At 36.1% G+C, this 18,290-nt stretch overlaps 1 protein-coding gene across 14 annotated transcripts in view; it reads right to left on the bottom strand.

The window, feature by feature from the left end:
* The window catches only part of LOC138761991 (low-density lipoprotein receptor-related protein 1-like), a 1,165,126-nt gene that overhangs the window by 242,308 nt on the left and 904,528 nt on the right, over nt 1–18,290 (bottom strand). For all 14 annotated transcript variants that reach the window (XR_011356692.1, XM_069935089.1, XM_069935091.1 and 11 more), the window contains 5 exons: nt 14,743–14,865; nt 12,762–12,881; nt 5,511–5,639; nt 3,477–3,599; nt 407–547 (listed from right to left, as the gene is read on the bottom strand). Coding sequence is in view for 13 of the 14 variants with exons in the window: in XM_069935089.1 (XP_069791190.1) it covers nt 407–547; nt 3,477–3,599; nt 5,511–5,639; nt 12,762–12,881; nt 14,743–14,865 (636 nt within the window). In the remaining variant the exon portion in view is untranslated. The remainder of the gene's footprint in view (nt 1–406; nt 548–3,476; nt 3,600–5,510; nt 5,640–12,761; nt 12,882–14,742; nt 14,866–18,290) is intronic.

Below are 18,290 nucleotides of genomic sequence, written 5' to 3'. Positions count from 1 at the left end.
GTGGGGAGGGTTTAGTACTTTTAAGGAATATATAGGTTAGCACAACATTGAGGGCTGAAGGGCCTGCACTGTGCAGCTGTGTTTTATATTCTACATATGTCACCCGTGTCAAATCAAAGCTTCTACATTGGAAATAAACTCTCAATAGCCAACAGGAAGTCCATGGTCTGTACAACAAATGATAAATTCCTTCATTTTTGAAAAATAAATCTAGTCAAGTACAAATTTATGCAGACATTGGTTTTCACTTACTCATCATAACATTCATAATTCAGCCATGATTTCATGCTGATTACTTATGATGCCTATGTGATACATATTTGTGAAACACATGAGAGGAATATTCATGCATCAACCAGTCATCACTGATTAAGAAAAATAACATACAGAACTTAGACTACTCTACCTGTTCCTAAGCACCTGGGATTTTTGGGTGCTTCATCTGAATGGTCAAGACAGTCAAAATCACCATCACATTCCCATCCTGCATTTGTAAGACATCTTCCATTGGCGCAATGAAACTCATGTGGCTCACAAGTTTTGTATTCTAAAAATCGAAGAAAAAAAAATCCATTACCACAACAAAGATAATTTGTCATTGTAATAAATATTATTAAATAAATCTTAAATATTGCACCAGGATTTGCCACTTTATCCTTTTCTTTTCCAGTGGAACTCAGTGAGATGGGTAGGAGGAGGTAGTTGGGGCGGGGGGGGGGGGATCATAGGAGTGTGTGGTGACATGCTATGTTTTAACTCTGCTCATGATGCTGTCTTCTTTATCTTTGATAAACCAAGTGCAGATTGGGCAACAGCAGTGCATCTTCCTTCAGGCTGGAAAGGTATTTCTGAGATCCTAATTGCCTGTCACTTTAATTTTCTGCCCAACTCCCCTTCTGACTTCATCGTTGAAAGACAGATGATTATTTAATTTTCTAAATTCCAACATTTTAATATGATGAAAGAGGAATATTAACTTTTAAATACTCAAATTACATGGAAAACTCAAATGAAAGCAAGACATGCTAGAAACATCTGAGGAAAAGGAAAGAGAGTTAATGTTTCAGGTGGAATAACCTTGTGAAAGAAAGGAAACAAGTTAGTTTTATTCAGCAAAGAGGATGGGAAGGGATAGATATGAAAGGAAATACCATATGAAACCTGTTTTATTTGTTTGAATGCATGGCTTGAAATTTAAATTTATTCACTTCAACCAAATAATTAATGGACTTGCAACAGGTAATGAAATATTGTTAGCATTTACTGTTTTTCAGGACATGCATATCTGCTGCTTTGTCAGTGTACATGTTTTAAAGCAATGCACTCAATTGGTCTCCATGATTTTTGATCCTTTATTTTATAGAAAATTTGCTTCTAACAAAGTGTGCATTGTTTTTGGCATCATTGAAAATCAAAAATATTTCTCCAACACTTTATACTTATTTACACAAATAAATTTGCAAGCACGTGAGATTAAGAATCTGGTACATTATTTAAATAGATGTTTTCTTAACTCTTGACAATGAATGTGAATAAAGCAGAACATTCTGATGCATATATTAAAATCTGGATCTATTATTAAGATATTTGCTGTGTTGTGTTTTGTGATGTAAACACTAACCAAGAGTTACTGTAAAAAAAATGCAATAATTATTTCCCTTGCAGATAAGAAATTTTCACATTCTCCTGGACAATTATAAAAATATTTCATTCTTCTCAGGAGTTTCCTTCGAACAGGGATAATAAAAACAACCTGATATCAATGTAATTTTGAAAGCGTCTCCTTTATGTTTCCTTCTGAAATGGTTTGAATGATTATTTTCATGTTTGAAACTGAAATGCTACAAGATATATATATTTTTTTCCTTTAAGAACCTCCAATTTGTGGAGGGTCTGCAATCCTCCATGTGGCAAATGCTAAATTTCTGATGCTTCATTGATTCACATGTTCTGGACTTGCCCGAGTCTAGAAAACTTTTGGAAATACATCTTTCAAACTTCATCTGTGATTCTCAAGGTCAAATGAGAACCTTTTCCTTTAATTTATTTATTCAGATCATTTCAAGAAGATAATGTTTTATTGATTCCAACTAAAAACCAAAATTTATCTTTCACTTCATTGATATTAAGAGCCAGACGTGCAATTTTGATTAAATGGAAAGATAATACTGCATACCTCCCCACCCACACACTGGTTAAGGGATATCATGCCTAATCTAAATCTAGAAAAAAAATAGAGCTTCTATTGAAGATTCAAATATTAATTTCCAAAAGACATGGGGCCCATTTATGACTATTATCAGAATCTAAAGAATTAGGGTGTTTTAGATGCTCTGGTTCCAGGTTGGTGTCACTTGATTTTATTTTGATAATTATAATAGATACTGTTTTGTTCAACTGTGAGTAATATAAACATTGATAAAATTATTATAGAAGGAAGAAGAATTGTAAACCTTTTTATAAAAAAATTTTTTATAACTTTTGTGAAAAGAATTAAAAATTTCATCTTTTCTTTCCTTTTTGTTCTTCTTTGGTTTTTTTATGTTATATTTTGAAATACTATTACCAATGTGCTTTGGATCTTTGAATTGTGTTTATACATTTTTTTCAATTATGTTGCTCATTGTATGATTGTATTGTTCAATTGTTTATATTTGAAATACTAACTAAAATATTTTAAAAATAAACTGCATTTTTTTCAAATCATGATCTTTTCCTATGATTCTGATTTTCATTAATATTTTGCCCTCAGAACTAAGTCATTATTGTTCTCTAAGGCTTAGAGACTAAAACATAATCTTTAAAGATGGACTTGAAGTTTTAATTCTGTAAAACTTCAACAATTAGTTGGAAAACATGTGGGCCATTTTTTTTCACCCCTGGAGTTCTGTGGAAAAGTTTCCTTTTCAGAAATGTTTTACAGGCAGTTTAAATATTGAATCTAATTGCATTAAAGCTGAATGTTTAGACTCATGGCATCACAGCAAAAGGTCAGAATGATTGGGAGGGGGAAGGGGAGGTCAGAAGTTGGGTCTGAGGGAAGGAGAGTCGTAGAAAAAAGGGATAATTGCTCTCTGGAAAACAATAAGGAACAGTGATCAATGCTTTTCCAAAAAGGGGATGAATACATTCCTTGAGTTGAAAAGCTTCTGTCAGATTCACTCAGAAAGTCACACTTTGTCGCCTGTATTGGAATTGTCACTTCAATGCAGACACTCAAGTCAGAAAGAAAGTTTAAAATAATTAAAAATTGTATTACATATTCTTCATTTGAGCAAGCCATCAAAAGAGCTCTTAATATAAGTAAATTATTATTAATTTTTGCTTAAGGGTAAAAGGGATGCAGATATGGTTTCAGTAAATTATCCTCCGAAATAATTGTAATCCCTAATTACATTATGTGACAGCAATATTGATATTAGCTTAAAACACGAGTCCAATTCAATCTATTTTTATCATAACATTTTGATATTTACCGCACCCTGGAAGTTCATCAGATCCATCTCCACAATCGTTATCGTGGTCACACACAAAGTATTGTGGGACACACAGTGTGTTCTTACACCTGAAAGCTGTGTCATCACATGTGATATTATGTGCTAGAGTAAGGATCAACAAGAGACGACATTAATATTGCTAAGTGTGCCCAATAGTTATGATACAAGTTCATTTTAGAGGCAAGACTCTATTTATACAGTAAAAACCATCTTTCCAAATTCAGTAATCATAAAACATGATTGTACCCTCCACAAAAATTTATTTTGTGACTGAATTTTTCAAGTATTTCAGTGAAATAGGAGAAAGGTAATCTTGTTACAGAGCAAAAGAATATTTCAGAACTGGTGTTTGAAGCCATTATTGTGAGCTCTCATCATAATCTTGAAGTTAACTTCTGTGAAGCATGAATTCAAAAACTTTTCACTGAACACATTTAGTCAATTCTGAGGAAAAATGTAGCATGGTTGAAAATTAAGTTAGTTGAGGTACAAGCCAATTCCAACATTTCCCAATCATTTCTGCGGAACCTATGAAGAAGCCTAGTTGAGAAACTGCTGAGGAAATATCCTTCTGTTGCGAAGTGTTAGTGTTACATTTTCCCTCATAATAGACAAGAGCTTTGTCACTTCTTAACATCTATTCAAGAACTAGGTCTTAATTTGATGCCTAGTAAATACCCTCCTTGAGGAAGGGCTCAGGCTTGAAACATTGATAATATATCTTTACCTCTGATGGATGCTGTGATAAATGCGGAGCTCCTCTACCATTTCTGCGTTTTTACAATATCACAGCATCTGCAGACTTTTGAGTTTTACATTAATTTGATGCTTGACAACATGGCTGCACAATATAATAAAGTAATGCTACCACAGATATTACAGGGTAAACCCAATTTTACTGCTTGTGGCATATGTTTGGCTTGTGAAACTTTTAATATTCTTTGAACTGGGTTTAGTGGCAAGCTGGATAAAATGTATCTAGTCAATCATAGACAAGGCAGAATATACTGAAGGGCAAATTAGAGAGTTGCTGTCCAGTTGGGAGTCAGCTGATTTTCAATTCCATTGATTTTCATAGCTTCTACAAGGTGTAACTAACATGTTGTAAAACATTTATACCTGGGTAGCAAGTTAAAAATCTACCATATAGATTCATCTAACACAAAACTCTAAAATGTAACTGAATTAAACTGATGAAATATTGTTCTATAACTTCCTGTAATTGTTATCATTTACAGCTGAACTAAAATGTAATTGAAATGTAACTAAAATGTAACTGAATTAAACTGATGACATATTGTTCTATAACTTCCTGTAATTGTTATCATTGTTTGCAGCTGAACTAAAATGTAACTGAAATGTAACTAAAATGTAACTGAATTAAACTGATGACATATTGTTCTATAACTTCCTGTAATTGTTATCATGGTTTACAGCTGAATTACTTCCCATGTCGTTTTCGAATCAGAATTGAAGTGGGTTTTAAAACAACATTTCGCAGTATGTAACACAAGATTGAATCTATTAATATATGAACTACTAAAGCAAAGTGTTTCAAATTCTGGAAATATGAAATAAAATTTAAAAAGTGCTGACAATACACAGCAGATCATACAGCGGCTTTGGGTAGAAAAATATGGTTAACACAGCCAGTCAATTACAGGAACAAGGTAACATTTGCAGGTGCTAGCATTTAGTTCACAACACAGAAATACTGGAGAAACTCAGCAGGTCATGCAACATCCACAGAAATTCAAAGGCATTCAACATTTCAGTCCGATCCCTTCAAGAATGTCAAAAAAAGTGGCAGATGCCTGATTTGGTGGGGACAGGTGTGGAGGCAAGGGGAGACATGACATGAGCATATTTAGATTATATCATGATGTGGTACCAAATTCACAATGTAATCAAATGATTTCACTCTGTTAATATTCTGTAAACCACCACCACCCTCCCCCCCACCCTCTGCAAAACTGCTGTGGAGTTTTCTCTCAACTGTCCAACATTACTCACTGCAACCAGCTGTAGAGAGTTCATCGCTTCCATCTGGACAGTCTTTATCCCCATCACACAGCCACCGTTTTGGAAGACAAACATGAGAATTGGGACACTGGAACAAGTCAGGAGCACAAGTAACTGAACCTGTGATAGTGAAATAAACTGCAAATCACTATTTCATGGAGCAACATTTGAAATAGTGCATGAACTTAATCCCCATAATATGTTTGTAATATAATCAGTGAAGTGATGTCAGTTACAGTCATCATTTTTTTAAACAAAAGTTACGATGTGTAATTAATAAAATAAAATAGTTTAAAAAAATCACCTGTAATTACTCTGACTCCAAACCTTCCTTTGATCATGAAATATTCAAAGGAAATTTACAAACGTGAAAGAAAAAATGCATACTGTGGCATTATTAAGACTTTTTTCATCCTAGATTAATAATTTAATGCAAACAATATTGAGCGTTTGACTAATGATATTGGAAGGTGGTGGGGGATGTGGTGGGGGGGGGTGATCACAATTTAAAACAAACATTTTCAGGACTAGAATTGCATAAAAAATGATCTAAATGATATCACAGGGGTACCTCGTGCCTACTTCAAAGAGAGTGCCTCACATTCAGAGCATAATTTAGTTCTGGAGGAATAATACATGTCAAAATTTCTGAAACAGGAGCACTGGTAATGAAAAGGTTAGCATCTGAGGAGCAATAGTCTGCTCTTCGACTATATTAGTTGGAGTTTAGATGAGGGGGGACCTCAGGGGCATTTTGAATGCTGAAAGGCCTAGGCAGATTAGATGTGGCAAGGATTTTTTTTCCAAGGTAGGGGATTCCAAGGCAAGATGCAAAAAAAATTCCTGTCAGAGAGTTATGAGTCTGTGGAACTTGGTGCCAGGTAGCTGTGGAAGTGAGGTCATTGGATGCATTTAAGGCTGAGATTGACAGGTATTTGATTGTGATTGGAGAGAAAGTTAGGGAGTGGGGCTGAGTGGGAGGATGGGGGAGCAGACTCAATGGGCCTGCTTCTGCTCCTACATCTTGTGATCTTGTAACCTAAAGTGAGCTGATTAACCTGGAGGAATACAGATGATCTGGTGCCAGAATTTGCAGATAAAACAGGCAAAGCACAATTGAAAATTAAATGCTTTTGCACTTCAAGGAAGAACAACAATGGCTTGACACTTTGAATTTTTTTTCATGTCTGTGAGGCCTATATTCTGCATTAATTTCTTCCTCTTGTGACAGATTATGTAGTGTTTGTATTATGTATAGATATGTTTTTTGGAGATAAATTGGGGCAGTTTTTTTTTAGTGTAGGTCACATACAAAAACTTTAAAACAGATTTTACTTAACATATTGGAGCTCTGCTCATGCTAGACAGTCCAGTACCAAGAGTCATTGCAAAAGCTTTGCAATGTGCCCAGGAGACTTCACTGATGGATTGTTGTATTCAAAAAGGCAATAGATTAAATAACTTGTTTGAGCTGCAGACTGTCTGGAGTAGAACTTGCTGATCTAAGAGGGTCATGTGATTTTGCAAGCAGAGAAATAAAATAGGCTTTATCTCAGAGAGAGAGAGAGAGAGAGATCAGCTCTTCAGTTTTACAGTCAGCAGCAGCAGCTGGGACTGGAACAGGACAAGCTGGAAAGCTTATGGAAAACCCCATTTGGAAGACAGGTTGTGAGTTCTTATTTCAGCCTGGTCAAAGCCCTTGTGGTTCATGCAAGAGGAGAGGACTTGCTGCCTAATGTTTCACTTGAAATAAATTAAACAAAAAGGAACTCTGTGGTGGCCTGAAAGAAAGAGGTTATGGTCTATGGGGGCAAGTATCTTCTGCAGGACACTGAAGTGGCTGATTAAAAGGAATCAGTTGTGAATGTCCAGCAAACAACAAATTTCTCTCTGAAAACTGACAAGAACCTTCCTGAGTGGTAACCATTTACCTTTCAAGCACCAAAGCCTGGTGAACTTTATAAATGTTAAATTCTGTGCACAGTATAAAAATTGCCTTGGAGGAATGAGAAGTGAGATTGGACTGTGAAACACAGAAGTCTGCAGATGCTGTGATTGCAATAAAAAAGCACAGATATATGCTAGAGGAACTTTGCAGGTATCACAGTGTCCATAGGTGGTAAAGATATAGAAATTATGTTTCAGGACAGAGCCATTCTTCAAGGTGTGTGTATAAAGCAGTTAGGTGTCTGAATTAAAAGGCTGGAGAAGAGGGAAAAGTACAGACCAACAGACAAAAGGTGTTAATTAGATGATGGAGAGGAAGGGAGGAGAGAGGAAAGGTGAGAATTGATTGGGGGAAGGATTGTCCCTTGACTCTGCAGAAGTAGAGCTGGGGGAAAAGAGACAAGGAGAGACAGATCTCAGGACTGGAATCAGACTGGAGCACCTTGTCTCTGTCTGCCGCAATAACTGGGACCTCCCAGTTACCACCCATTTCAATTCACTGCTGCATTCCCTTGCCGTCATGGTCTCATGTACTGCCAGACTGAGACCATCTGATAATTAGAGGAACAACACCACATAATCTGTCTGATCACCCACCAACTGCATGGCATTAACATTGACTTCTCCGGTTTCCATTAGCACCCCCCCCCCAATCTTTCCTTGACTCCTTTTCTCTAATTGTCTCTCTTTCCCTCTATCTCTTTTCACTCATCTCTACATTTACAGAGCCAAAATACATCCAACCCCCAATTAATTCTCACTTTTCCTCTGTCTTCCTTGCCATATCTAATTCACTCCTTTTGTCTGCCGGTCTGTGCTTTGCCCTCTGCCAACTGTTCCCTTCTCCTCAGCCTTTTAATTCAGGTACCTGTCTGCTTTTTACTCCTATCTTGTGTTATATAGTCAGGATAACATGAACTATTTTATAACTGTGTAAGAATATATCATTCTCGCTGTAGTACACCACTGTGGGGCATATGTATATGTGAGAGTGTGAACAGTTTTTGAGGATGAAGACATCAAGTAAAATTTCTTCTTTTATTTGAATCTTGCATCTCAAGTTATTTAAGAAGCCTCCCAAGTAACAGATACATACCATGGTGGCAGCAGTATAATAGAGGAGGAATAAAGCCATACAATTGATTATAAATCACTGAAATACGAAGGGGAAGAAGAGAAAAAACATTACTGAAAAAAATGGCTGGAGCAATAACAGTCTACCCAGTGATCGACTGGGAGGCTGAAGACATTGTTGAATCATTTAAAAAAATTCAGCAGAAGTACAATTTAAAGCTATGTTGAAAATGCAACAGCAGAGGAGAAGGTCAATTGTATACGTCTCTGAACAGGGGAGTGAGGCCTTGACTTATTTAATAGCTAGGATTTTACAGAGGTGGAGAAAAATGATCCAGAGCAGATATTTGCAAAGTTTGCTTCTCACCTTGAACCCAGGTCTAATCATAGAATTAAACACAATGAATTTCAAGGCTTAATGCAAGAGACTGATGAAACTAGTGATAACTTCCTCACGAGACTAAAAATTGTTGCTGCAAAATGCAGATTTAAGGATAGAGAGGAAAGATTAGTTGATCAACTAATATTAGGGAGTGCCCATCCCGAAGTGCAGAAGTCTCTTTTAGGGAAGGATAGCTTGAAGCTATAGACACAGCCAGAGCCTACAAAGCAACAAGGACGCAAATGAAATCCTCATCTATGCAGACCCACCCACAGCAAAATGCTATAAAGAACACAATCAAAAAAGTGCAAATCCCCAAGACCTGCAGAACGTATGGCAGACAACACTCCTTCGACGACCAAAACAAATGCCCCGCATATGGTTCTGAATGTAGAGCATATGGTAAAGCAAACTGCTGGGCGAAGATGTGCAAGTCTGGTTTGAAGAAAACAGTGATACCAGTGAAGTAAAAATACAAGAAGAAGATCCACCATATAAAAGTAAACAACAATGAGATGTGATAATACCAGCAAAGCCTGCAATACCATAATCATGTGAGGTATCAAGCGAAGGGACTACAACTACGAATACCAAAACATCAACACAGCAGTTGTCAGGAGAAGCCCAACAAGCTACATCACCAACACCTGTACCAGCAACACAGAGCCCAACGGTCGCAACCAAATCCACAAGATGGCAAAGGAACATACTGCCACCAGTGTGTTATCGAGAAGAACTATTTATAAATAGTTGTGTAAATAAATTAGTGCACAAGTTCAGTTACTTAAGTTATACTGGAATGAAAGTGATAAATAACATACTTTTTTTTCTTTATCTTGAGAAGGAGGGATGTTAATATAGTCAAGAAAATGTGAACTATTTTGTAACCACATAAGAATACACCCTACTAACCGTAGGGCATCACTGTGGGGCATATGTATATGTGAGAATGTGAACAGTTTCCTGAGATGGAGGAAGACATCAGTAAGTAAAATCTCCTCTGTTATTTGAATCTTGCATTTCTAAACTATTTATGAAGCCTCCCAAGTAACCACAGAGACATAACACCTTGAATAAGGATTCAGGCCTAAAAAGTCTATGACATATCTTTACCTCCTATAGACGCTGTGAGGCCTGCTGAGTTCCTCCATATTTCTGTGTTTATATTTAAAACTCATCTATCTCATTGCTAATTTGTCATGGTGATTCCCCATCAATAGAATTAAATGTGTTAATATGAAAATGCAATTGTATTTGCTTTTTTTTGTGCATGTGGTATTGGTTGACACCCTGTGGGCCTACATTGTTAAATACTGCAAACTACATGATTAAACAATGAATGGAGCTTGAGTCGAATAAAAGCCTTTCCCATAATGATGACCCAAGAATGCTGGAGAAACTCAGCACATCACACATCTGCAGATTTTCACATTTTTTCTCCTTTTCCATCATGATTTGTGCTATTAAATGAATTAACATAGAGGACAGAATCAGAGCATTGGGACTTAATAGAACACTTTGGATACTATTGCATAAGGCAGTTCCCAATATTTTTGCCTTTCCGTCACTGCTAAGGTGAGTGTTAAAACATGAAACCCTGTCACAATGCATTTTGCTTCACTTTTAGTTGCCTTAACTCACTAGCTACTTGATGTTGTTCATGTATCAGGTATATTAGTTACAAAATAATAATTTACTTTGAACAATTTTCTTGAGTACTGTTAAAAGGTAAGGTATTCTACACTCTGAGTCACTGACATGACTCAACTTAATTTGACATTATCAACTTTATCCTTAAATATATGACAATTTCAGATATTTCTTTTAAAAACTGGAGTACTATTTTTAATTGTGAATCAAAAAATGTCCTTCATATCCCAATTTGTCTATTGTGGCTCAGTTGTGAGAAGGCTGAAGCATTATCTTGCTAAATCTTAATATTCCAGGAAGTTTATTCAGAATCCTTAAGGATGATCCTTAAGGGTGAAATCAGTCAGCTATTTATTCTGAGGCTTTGCTTCCACAATATATCATACTTGTAGCGTCAATAACTTCAATCCCCATTTCAATCAAAGTTTTTCACTCAAGGACTTGGGCTGCTCAAGTTAAATCTTTTATTATCCTTGTGAATTAACCAGCTTGTAATGTAAAGGAAAATTATTGTCAATATGCTGCAATCAATCAATTTAAACATATTGTGATGCAAACTGCATGGCATGAAAATCACTGACAGAATCTGCCATTGACCATAAATAAAATATTAACATTTGGGTCATCAAACATTTATTGAGAGACATCACTCTGTGTTCTATTTAAAAAATAGGATTAAGGTGGGTCATGTCAAGAGATACTTTGCACTTGGGACTAATATTCTAAGTGGGACATAATATCACTACCTGCATGTGTTAATGAGACCATCAAATCCTTCAGTGTTACATCGAGGCCTGGTAAATTATCCATAAAAGTTATAGCCCAGTAGGTGACCATTATTGTTTCTATACTAGAAGGAGCTACTGTTCGGTTTTCAACAATTTATTTTGTACTGTCTCTTACTTCCAACAAACATAATACATGTCTGTAACTTCTTCTGCATAATGATACAAACGATGTTGCCCACAAGTATTGAAATGGTCACAACAAAATTAAAGAAATTAGAGAGATTTCAAACTTCATAGTAATATTTTAAAAATAATGAGAGAGATGAGTTTCAAGAAAATATCTTACTACCGCTCACTAAGAGACTTTAGAATGATGCTGACTATCTTATATAAACTGTTTGGACTTACAATTGATCGAGCCCAGAAAATAGCACTAAACATTAACTTAATCAATCATTAGACAATGACTTTGTGTTTCCAAGAGAAACTTTGCTCAACTTTGACTTTGGTTCAAAATTTACAAAAAAGGAATTATATTCTGAGGAATTTAGAAAAAAAAACACAACTCATGACACAAGCATTTTGGTATCTTGAGTGTGTAACAGAAATTAGTCAAGATGCAAATGCCAAATTATAATCTGCCTAAATTAATTTGTTCACTTTAGTACACAATCACAATTAAGTGATTTTTTAAAAAGTTTCTCGATCAGTTCAATTTCACAGCACATTTTCTCCCAGAAGCGAATGTTTCTTGAATGGGTTTCCAATTATGATATTACCATGTCAATATCCAGGGGACAATATGATGAGAAGGGGGTGCCTGATGAATTAATTGACCTATAGAAATCTAAACTGAGTGCTTCTCATTAGAACACTGAAATGAAAGTCTGAAATTCAATATTGTTAATCTGCTTTTCTAACTAATCCTGATCTCTAGTGCTGTTTGAATGGAATTTGTGTCCTCTCTGTGACTGCATATAGTTGCTCCAGTTTCCTCCCACATTCCAAAGACGTGGGTTGGTAGATTAATTACCCACCCAAATTTGACAGAATCGGGAAAGCAGTTAGAAACGTAAGAATAAAATAAATAGAATGGCACACATGCAAGGTTAGTACAAATTTATAGTTGGTGGATGGAATGGATCCAGTGGGCCATAGGGACTACTTCTGTGCTGAATGACCCTATGACTTGAAAATAGTTCCATCTTTCATGTTAAATGGTTTTAAAAAAATCTGAAAAGTTAAAAATCCTTGATAAATTTGTATTCCTTAATCTCATGTTTGCATCGGATATTAGAAGAACTGGAAGTGATATACCAATGGTTACAAGACCTTTAAAAAACTGAAAATGTAGCGGCATTGATCACCATGTATTCACCAAATCTCAGTGCTGAGGTTAAATGTAGTTGATATCACAGACCGGGGACCAAAAAGTACTTTTAATCCTGAGCAAAAACGTACCACAAAGAAGATCTGCTTCATCGGAACCATCTCTACAATCATCTGCACCGTCACAAACCCAACGATGAGAGATACATTTATGATTTGGACATTCAAACTGATTCCATGTGCAAAAGGAATCTGTGAACAAAAAGCAAATATTATATTGAAATCTATTTAGTGTTTTGATATGATTTAGTGTACATAATTCTACCAACATCCTGCCTGCTTCCATCCATGAGCAATAACAGGAATTTGATTTTCCTGCTTTTGTTGGGTTGGTGTAAGCTCAAACTGAAGTTGAAGACCAGTGTCTTCCTGCACGTCATTATCAGAAAGCTACCTTCAGTCAGGGAAATAGTAATTTTTGAAGTGAACGGAAAGCAGAAATTTACATGTACATTTATTTCCGTGAGTCTACAATTGTTCAATTTCAGTCCTTTCTATTACATTCCCACATCGACAGGAAAGTGAAATGTTTCTTTCCACCAGAGGCAGTTAAATATTTAAGCAAGGGATATTGTTAGAGGACAACAAAACTTAGCATGATGTGTTAGACTAGTGGTTCTCAACCTTTATGTTTCCACTCACATCCCCTTTAAGTAATCCCCATGCCATCGGTGCTCTGTGATTAGTAAGGGATTGTTAAAGGTAGTATGTGAGTGGGAATAGAAAGATGAGAACCACTGCTCTAGAACCAATTGAGACTGAAATATTTTGCTTGATAAAAATGATCATTGGTCCATTTCCTTTGAGGTTTCCTTTCAAACCATGCACACAATGAGTCAATTAGGTACGATTAAAACAGTGGTTTTCAAACATTTTCTTTCCACCCACATATCACCTTAAGCAATCCTTTACTAATCACAGAGCACCTATGGCATAGGAAATATTTAAAGTGGTAAGTGAGTGGAAAGAAAAATGTTACGTGTTAGACCTTGAAATTGCAATCTGCAGATTACGGACAGTTTATTGCCACTTCACCTCAAGTGTTTAGTTGTACACAATTCAATGGAATAAAATGCCACCCACTCCATTACTTAACAATACAGATCTGCACACTTGTATATTAAATGACAAACTCTAAAACAGATATAGAATAGATGTTTATGAATTTAACAAAATAAAGCAGGGTTAAGATCCATCTCAATAAAAGGGAAATATATATATATAATTTTATCATGTTTTGCAGGACCACAATGCATTTCACAGCAGTTTGAGCTAATGAAACACCCTCAGAGGTTCTGATATAAGAAACATTTAGGGATAAACAGAAGCATTATATAATGAACAGATAATCAGACTTTTGGCCTTTGTTGAGATGTGTGTAGGCAGGTAGCAATTCAGAGGCCTTGTCTGATTTTTGAGAGAAATGGGTTAAAATCTCACCAAGGAATTTAGGTAATCAAAATTTAGTTAATTTTACTCTGAAACATTTTTAACCAAGACATGAAGAGAAACCCCAAACTTTCTTTCTACTATGCAATGGTAGTTTTAACTTCCAGTAGTAATGGCAACAGGGGACATCTGCTTAATATCTCACTGACTTCCTGTTGTGACAAACCAATTTCAAAACTAGAGATCAGCAATAGTGGTTCTGCACAGATGACAAAATTGCCTCATTCTGATGCTGGCATCTCCTATCTCAGGTGCTGTCTGAGTGGAGTTTGCACATTCTCCCTGTGACTGGAAGGGTTTTCTCCAGGTGCCCTGGCTTCTTGCATACACCAAATAGGTGTTGATATTTAATAGCAAATAGGGGGGATGGGGAGTTGGAAGTCATGTGAGAGAGAAAGTATCTTGAATGGATAGAGGGAAATATGGAGAGAGGGATCAAGATTAAATGGATATTTTCCCTGAAATCTTGATGGACTTGATAGGGTGAATTGCGAAGATTGGAATGTTGCACTCCTAAGTAATGCATTAGATATTTCTGGAGTTATAGCTAATGTCTGATATAAAAGATTAAATAGTTAACTAGCTAGGTTAAAGAGTTAAATACCACAATGAGATTCATCAGCTCCATCTTCACAATCCTCTTCTTTATCACAAATCCAAAAGGCAGGAATACATCTTCCATTAGGGCACGAAAAGTAATGCTCTTTACATTTGAGCTTATGTTGAGCTAAAATCAAAAGCAGCATAAAGAAAGAATGTTAAGAACATAACATAAGAAATAGGAGCAGGAGTAGGCCATCTGGCCCATCGAGCCTGCTCCTCCATTCAGTGAGATCATGGCTCAACCTACCTGCCTTTTCCACATATCCCTTAATTCCTTTTTTATATAAAAACCTAACTGAACCTTAAATATGTTTAATGAAGTTAGCCTCAACTGCTTCCCTGGGCAGAGAATTTCACAGACACACTACTCTCTGAGAAAAACAGTTTTTCTTCATCTCCCCTAAATCTTGAGGCTGCATCCCCAAGCTCTGGTCTCACCTTCCAGTGAAAACAATTTTCCTGCCTCCATCTTATGATAATTTTGAAGAGATTATATCACACATTTCTGTAAAAAGAATTCTGGAGGAACTCAGCAAGTTCTGCAGTGTCAATAAGAGATAAAGATATATAACCAATGTTTTGAGCCTGAGCACTTCTTCAAGGAATGAGAAAAAAGCAACCAGGTGCCCGAGTTGAAAGGCTGGTGAGAAGGGAAGAAAGGGCAGAGAGGGGAGCATAGGCCAACAGACAAATGGTGATAATTGGATGAGGATAGGAGGACAGGAGAAGAAAAGTAGCAATTGATCGAGGGAGGAGTGACTTTGTCAATACAAAGTTGGAAGAAAGTAGACAGAGGGAAAGGGGAAGAGAGAGAGAAAGGAGAAATAGGGATAGGAGAATGAGAGAGACTTGGGGAGAGGGGGTGGTAAAAGAACATAGTGGCATCATTTGCAAATGTCAACCAGTTGGAGGGTGCTCAGATGGAATATGACCCTCCAATTTTAAGGTGGACACAGTCAGGTCGGCATTGGAATGGGGTGGGGAATTTAAATAGGAAATTGAAATTAAATTATTTAACTCATTTCATATCAAACATTGCTAATGTGTTAATGTTTCAATAAATGAATCCATCCGCTAAAAAAAATACAGAGAAACAAGGTAGACCTGGAAGATACTGCCATCTGAAAACATATTTAAAAAAATGGTAGTAATCCATCTTCATAAAATTTTGGACATGTTGAGCATCTTTGATTTCATCCCGTTGCAGTGCTGGACAGTGAAGGAGAATGCACATTTTGTTTCAGTGTAGTTGTGATGAGGCTGAGGTTTCAGATGATCAGTGACTCAACTGCACAGAAACCACAGCTCGCCTACTTGAATGTGAGACGAGCAAATGGAGAAAGATAAGTCCAATTCTGGATGAGTCTGACACATTCCATGCCATACAGTATGGTGAATGTTTGACACTCTGCGTTTGGAAAGCCCTTTGGCGATGACATTTGAAGCTGTTGTTGCAGTCAAGCATACTGCCAGGACACCAAACGATATAATAAAGTATCCCTGCTAACGTAGATTTATCAGTTAATTGGGCCTGTAACGTTTAAGGTTGCTGACCTTGCTCTGCTGGTTAAGAGTCCCAGCGAAACATATCGAAGTGTGGAGATGATAGATAGAAAATTGGGTGACAGGGTTTGGTTGTGAGGAGATTACAAATGTTTCAGGCTAAGCAAATGGTCAAGGCCATATCAGGCAAACATAATACAGAAAAAATGATGTCATTCACTTTTGTTGATAAATCAGCACAGGTTTAATATCCATTCTCTATGTTAAGCTAATGGGTTTGAGACATGCCCCTTTCATTAAAATTAAAAATACCTGGGAACAGGATTTAAACCTTACATTATCGGACAAAGTTTGGGATCTCATTTTTAAGCTGGTTAATACTACATACTTATGTGCCCAATCATTGCTTATGACAATTTAAAGTTATACGGAGGGCTCAAATGTCTAAAGCTAAATTATCTCATACCTCTTCAGATGTAAATCCTTACTGTGATAAATTTAAAAGAGAAGAGACTTGTTTAATTCATGTGTTTTGGACATGTCCTAGCCTTGAAAAATTCAGGAGGAAGGTATTTCAAGCTCTGTCCTTAATTTTAAAAGTAAACTTGGAGCTGAATCCTCTGGCTGCTCTTTTTTGTACAACTGAAGATGATGATATTCTTCTAACTCCAATTAAATGTTGTATTCTGTCTTTTGCATCTCTCCTGGCTAGCTGTGCAATATTGAAGGACGCGGCCCAACTCATTCATGCTCACTGGCTCAGGGACATTATATCCTTTTTAAATTTGGAAAAGATATGCTCTTCATTTAATAATTCAAATATAAAGCTTCAATTGTTGTGGGAATCATTCTTGAATTATTTTCATACCTCTAGACATAATATGATTTTTAAAAATATTTTCCGGTTTATTCTATGAATTAAGTACATATTTTCTTTAGCATACACCTTGGGTTAGGGAATAGGGTTTAGAAAAACGCTATATGTGAAAAATCTTTTTTTTCCCTCTTTTTTTATATAATTTTTAATTATGGTTTATGGACTTTATAGATTGATGAGTTATCTAATTTGTCAATTGTTATTAATATTATGTATTCTATAAATGTTTTGTATATGCATGCTTATTTTTAAAATGATAAATCCAAATACACCAACCACTGAAAGTTAATCTGCAAGGACAAAACAATTAAAACGGCAGAATGACCTTTACTGCAATAGAATCTGAGCAGAAACATAACAACATTTTTCTGCAATTATATTTTTGTTCTTTTCAGGCTGTTCCTTCTGAACAAGAATGACTTCCTTTTGTGGGTTCTGAGTTGATTGATGGTGTAACCATGGAAACAATAGGACTTTTCCATAGATAGGACAGGACATGCAGTGCCCTTCAATATGTTTGGGACAAAGACCACTTTTTTCTTTATTTTCTGCTGTGCTCCACAGTTTTAAATTAGTAATCAAACATGGATTAAAGTGCGCATTCCAAATTTTATTCAAGACTATTTGAATATGTTTTGGTTTGGACATGTAGAAATTATAACACTTTTTACACATAGTCTCCCTACTTTAGGGCAACATAATATTTGGGAGATTTGGTTTCATAGGTATTTGTGGTTACTCAGATATGTTTAATTGTTTCATTGGTGCAGGTATAAGAGAGTTAGGTTCACTTATGAGCTTTTGATCACCTGCGGAATCTGTAGTTGCCATTTTTCAACATGAAGACCAGAGTTGTGCCAATTAAAGTAAAATAAGCCATTCTGAGGCTGAAACAAGAATAAAATTACCCAAACCTTCGGATGACCAAAATCAATAGTTTGCAACATCATAAAGAAGAAAGAGTGAACTGGAGATAAAAGGGACTTTATCTCCAAGAACTACCTCTAATGCCTGATGAGTGAATAATTCTCAGTACGATGAAGGAAAATCCCCAAATGTCTGTCCAACAGATTTGAAACACTGTTCAGGAAGCCGGTGTGGATGTGTCAATTACTATGTCTGCAGAAGACTTCATTAACAGAAATAGTGTCTACACTACAAGATGCAAT

This window comes from Narcine bancroftii, chromosome 4, assembly GCF_036971445.1.
Source record: "Narcine bancroftii isolate sNarBan1 chromosome 4, sNarBan1.hap1, whole genome shotgun sequence".
Lineage (NCBI taxonomy): Eukaryota > Metazoa > Chordata > Chondrichthyes > Torpediniformes > Narcinidae > Narcine > Narcine bancroftii.
Note: the sequence above shows the minus strand (reverse complement) of the source record. Positions and strands in the feature narration are given on the sequence as shown.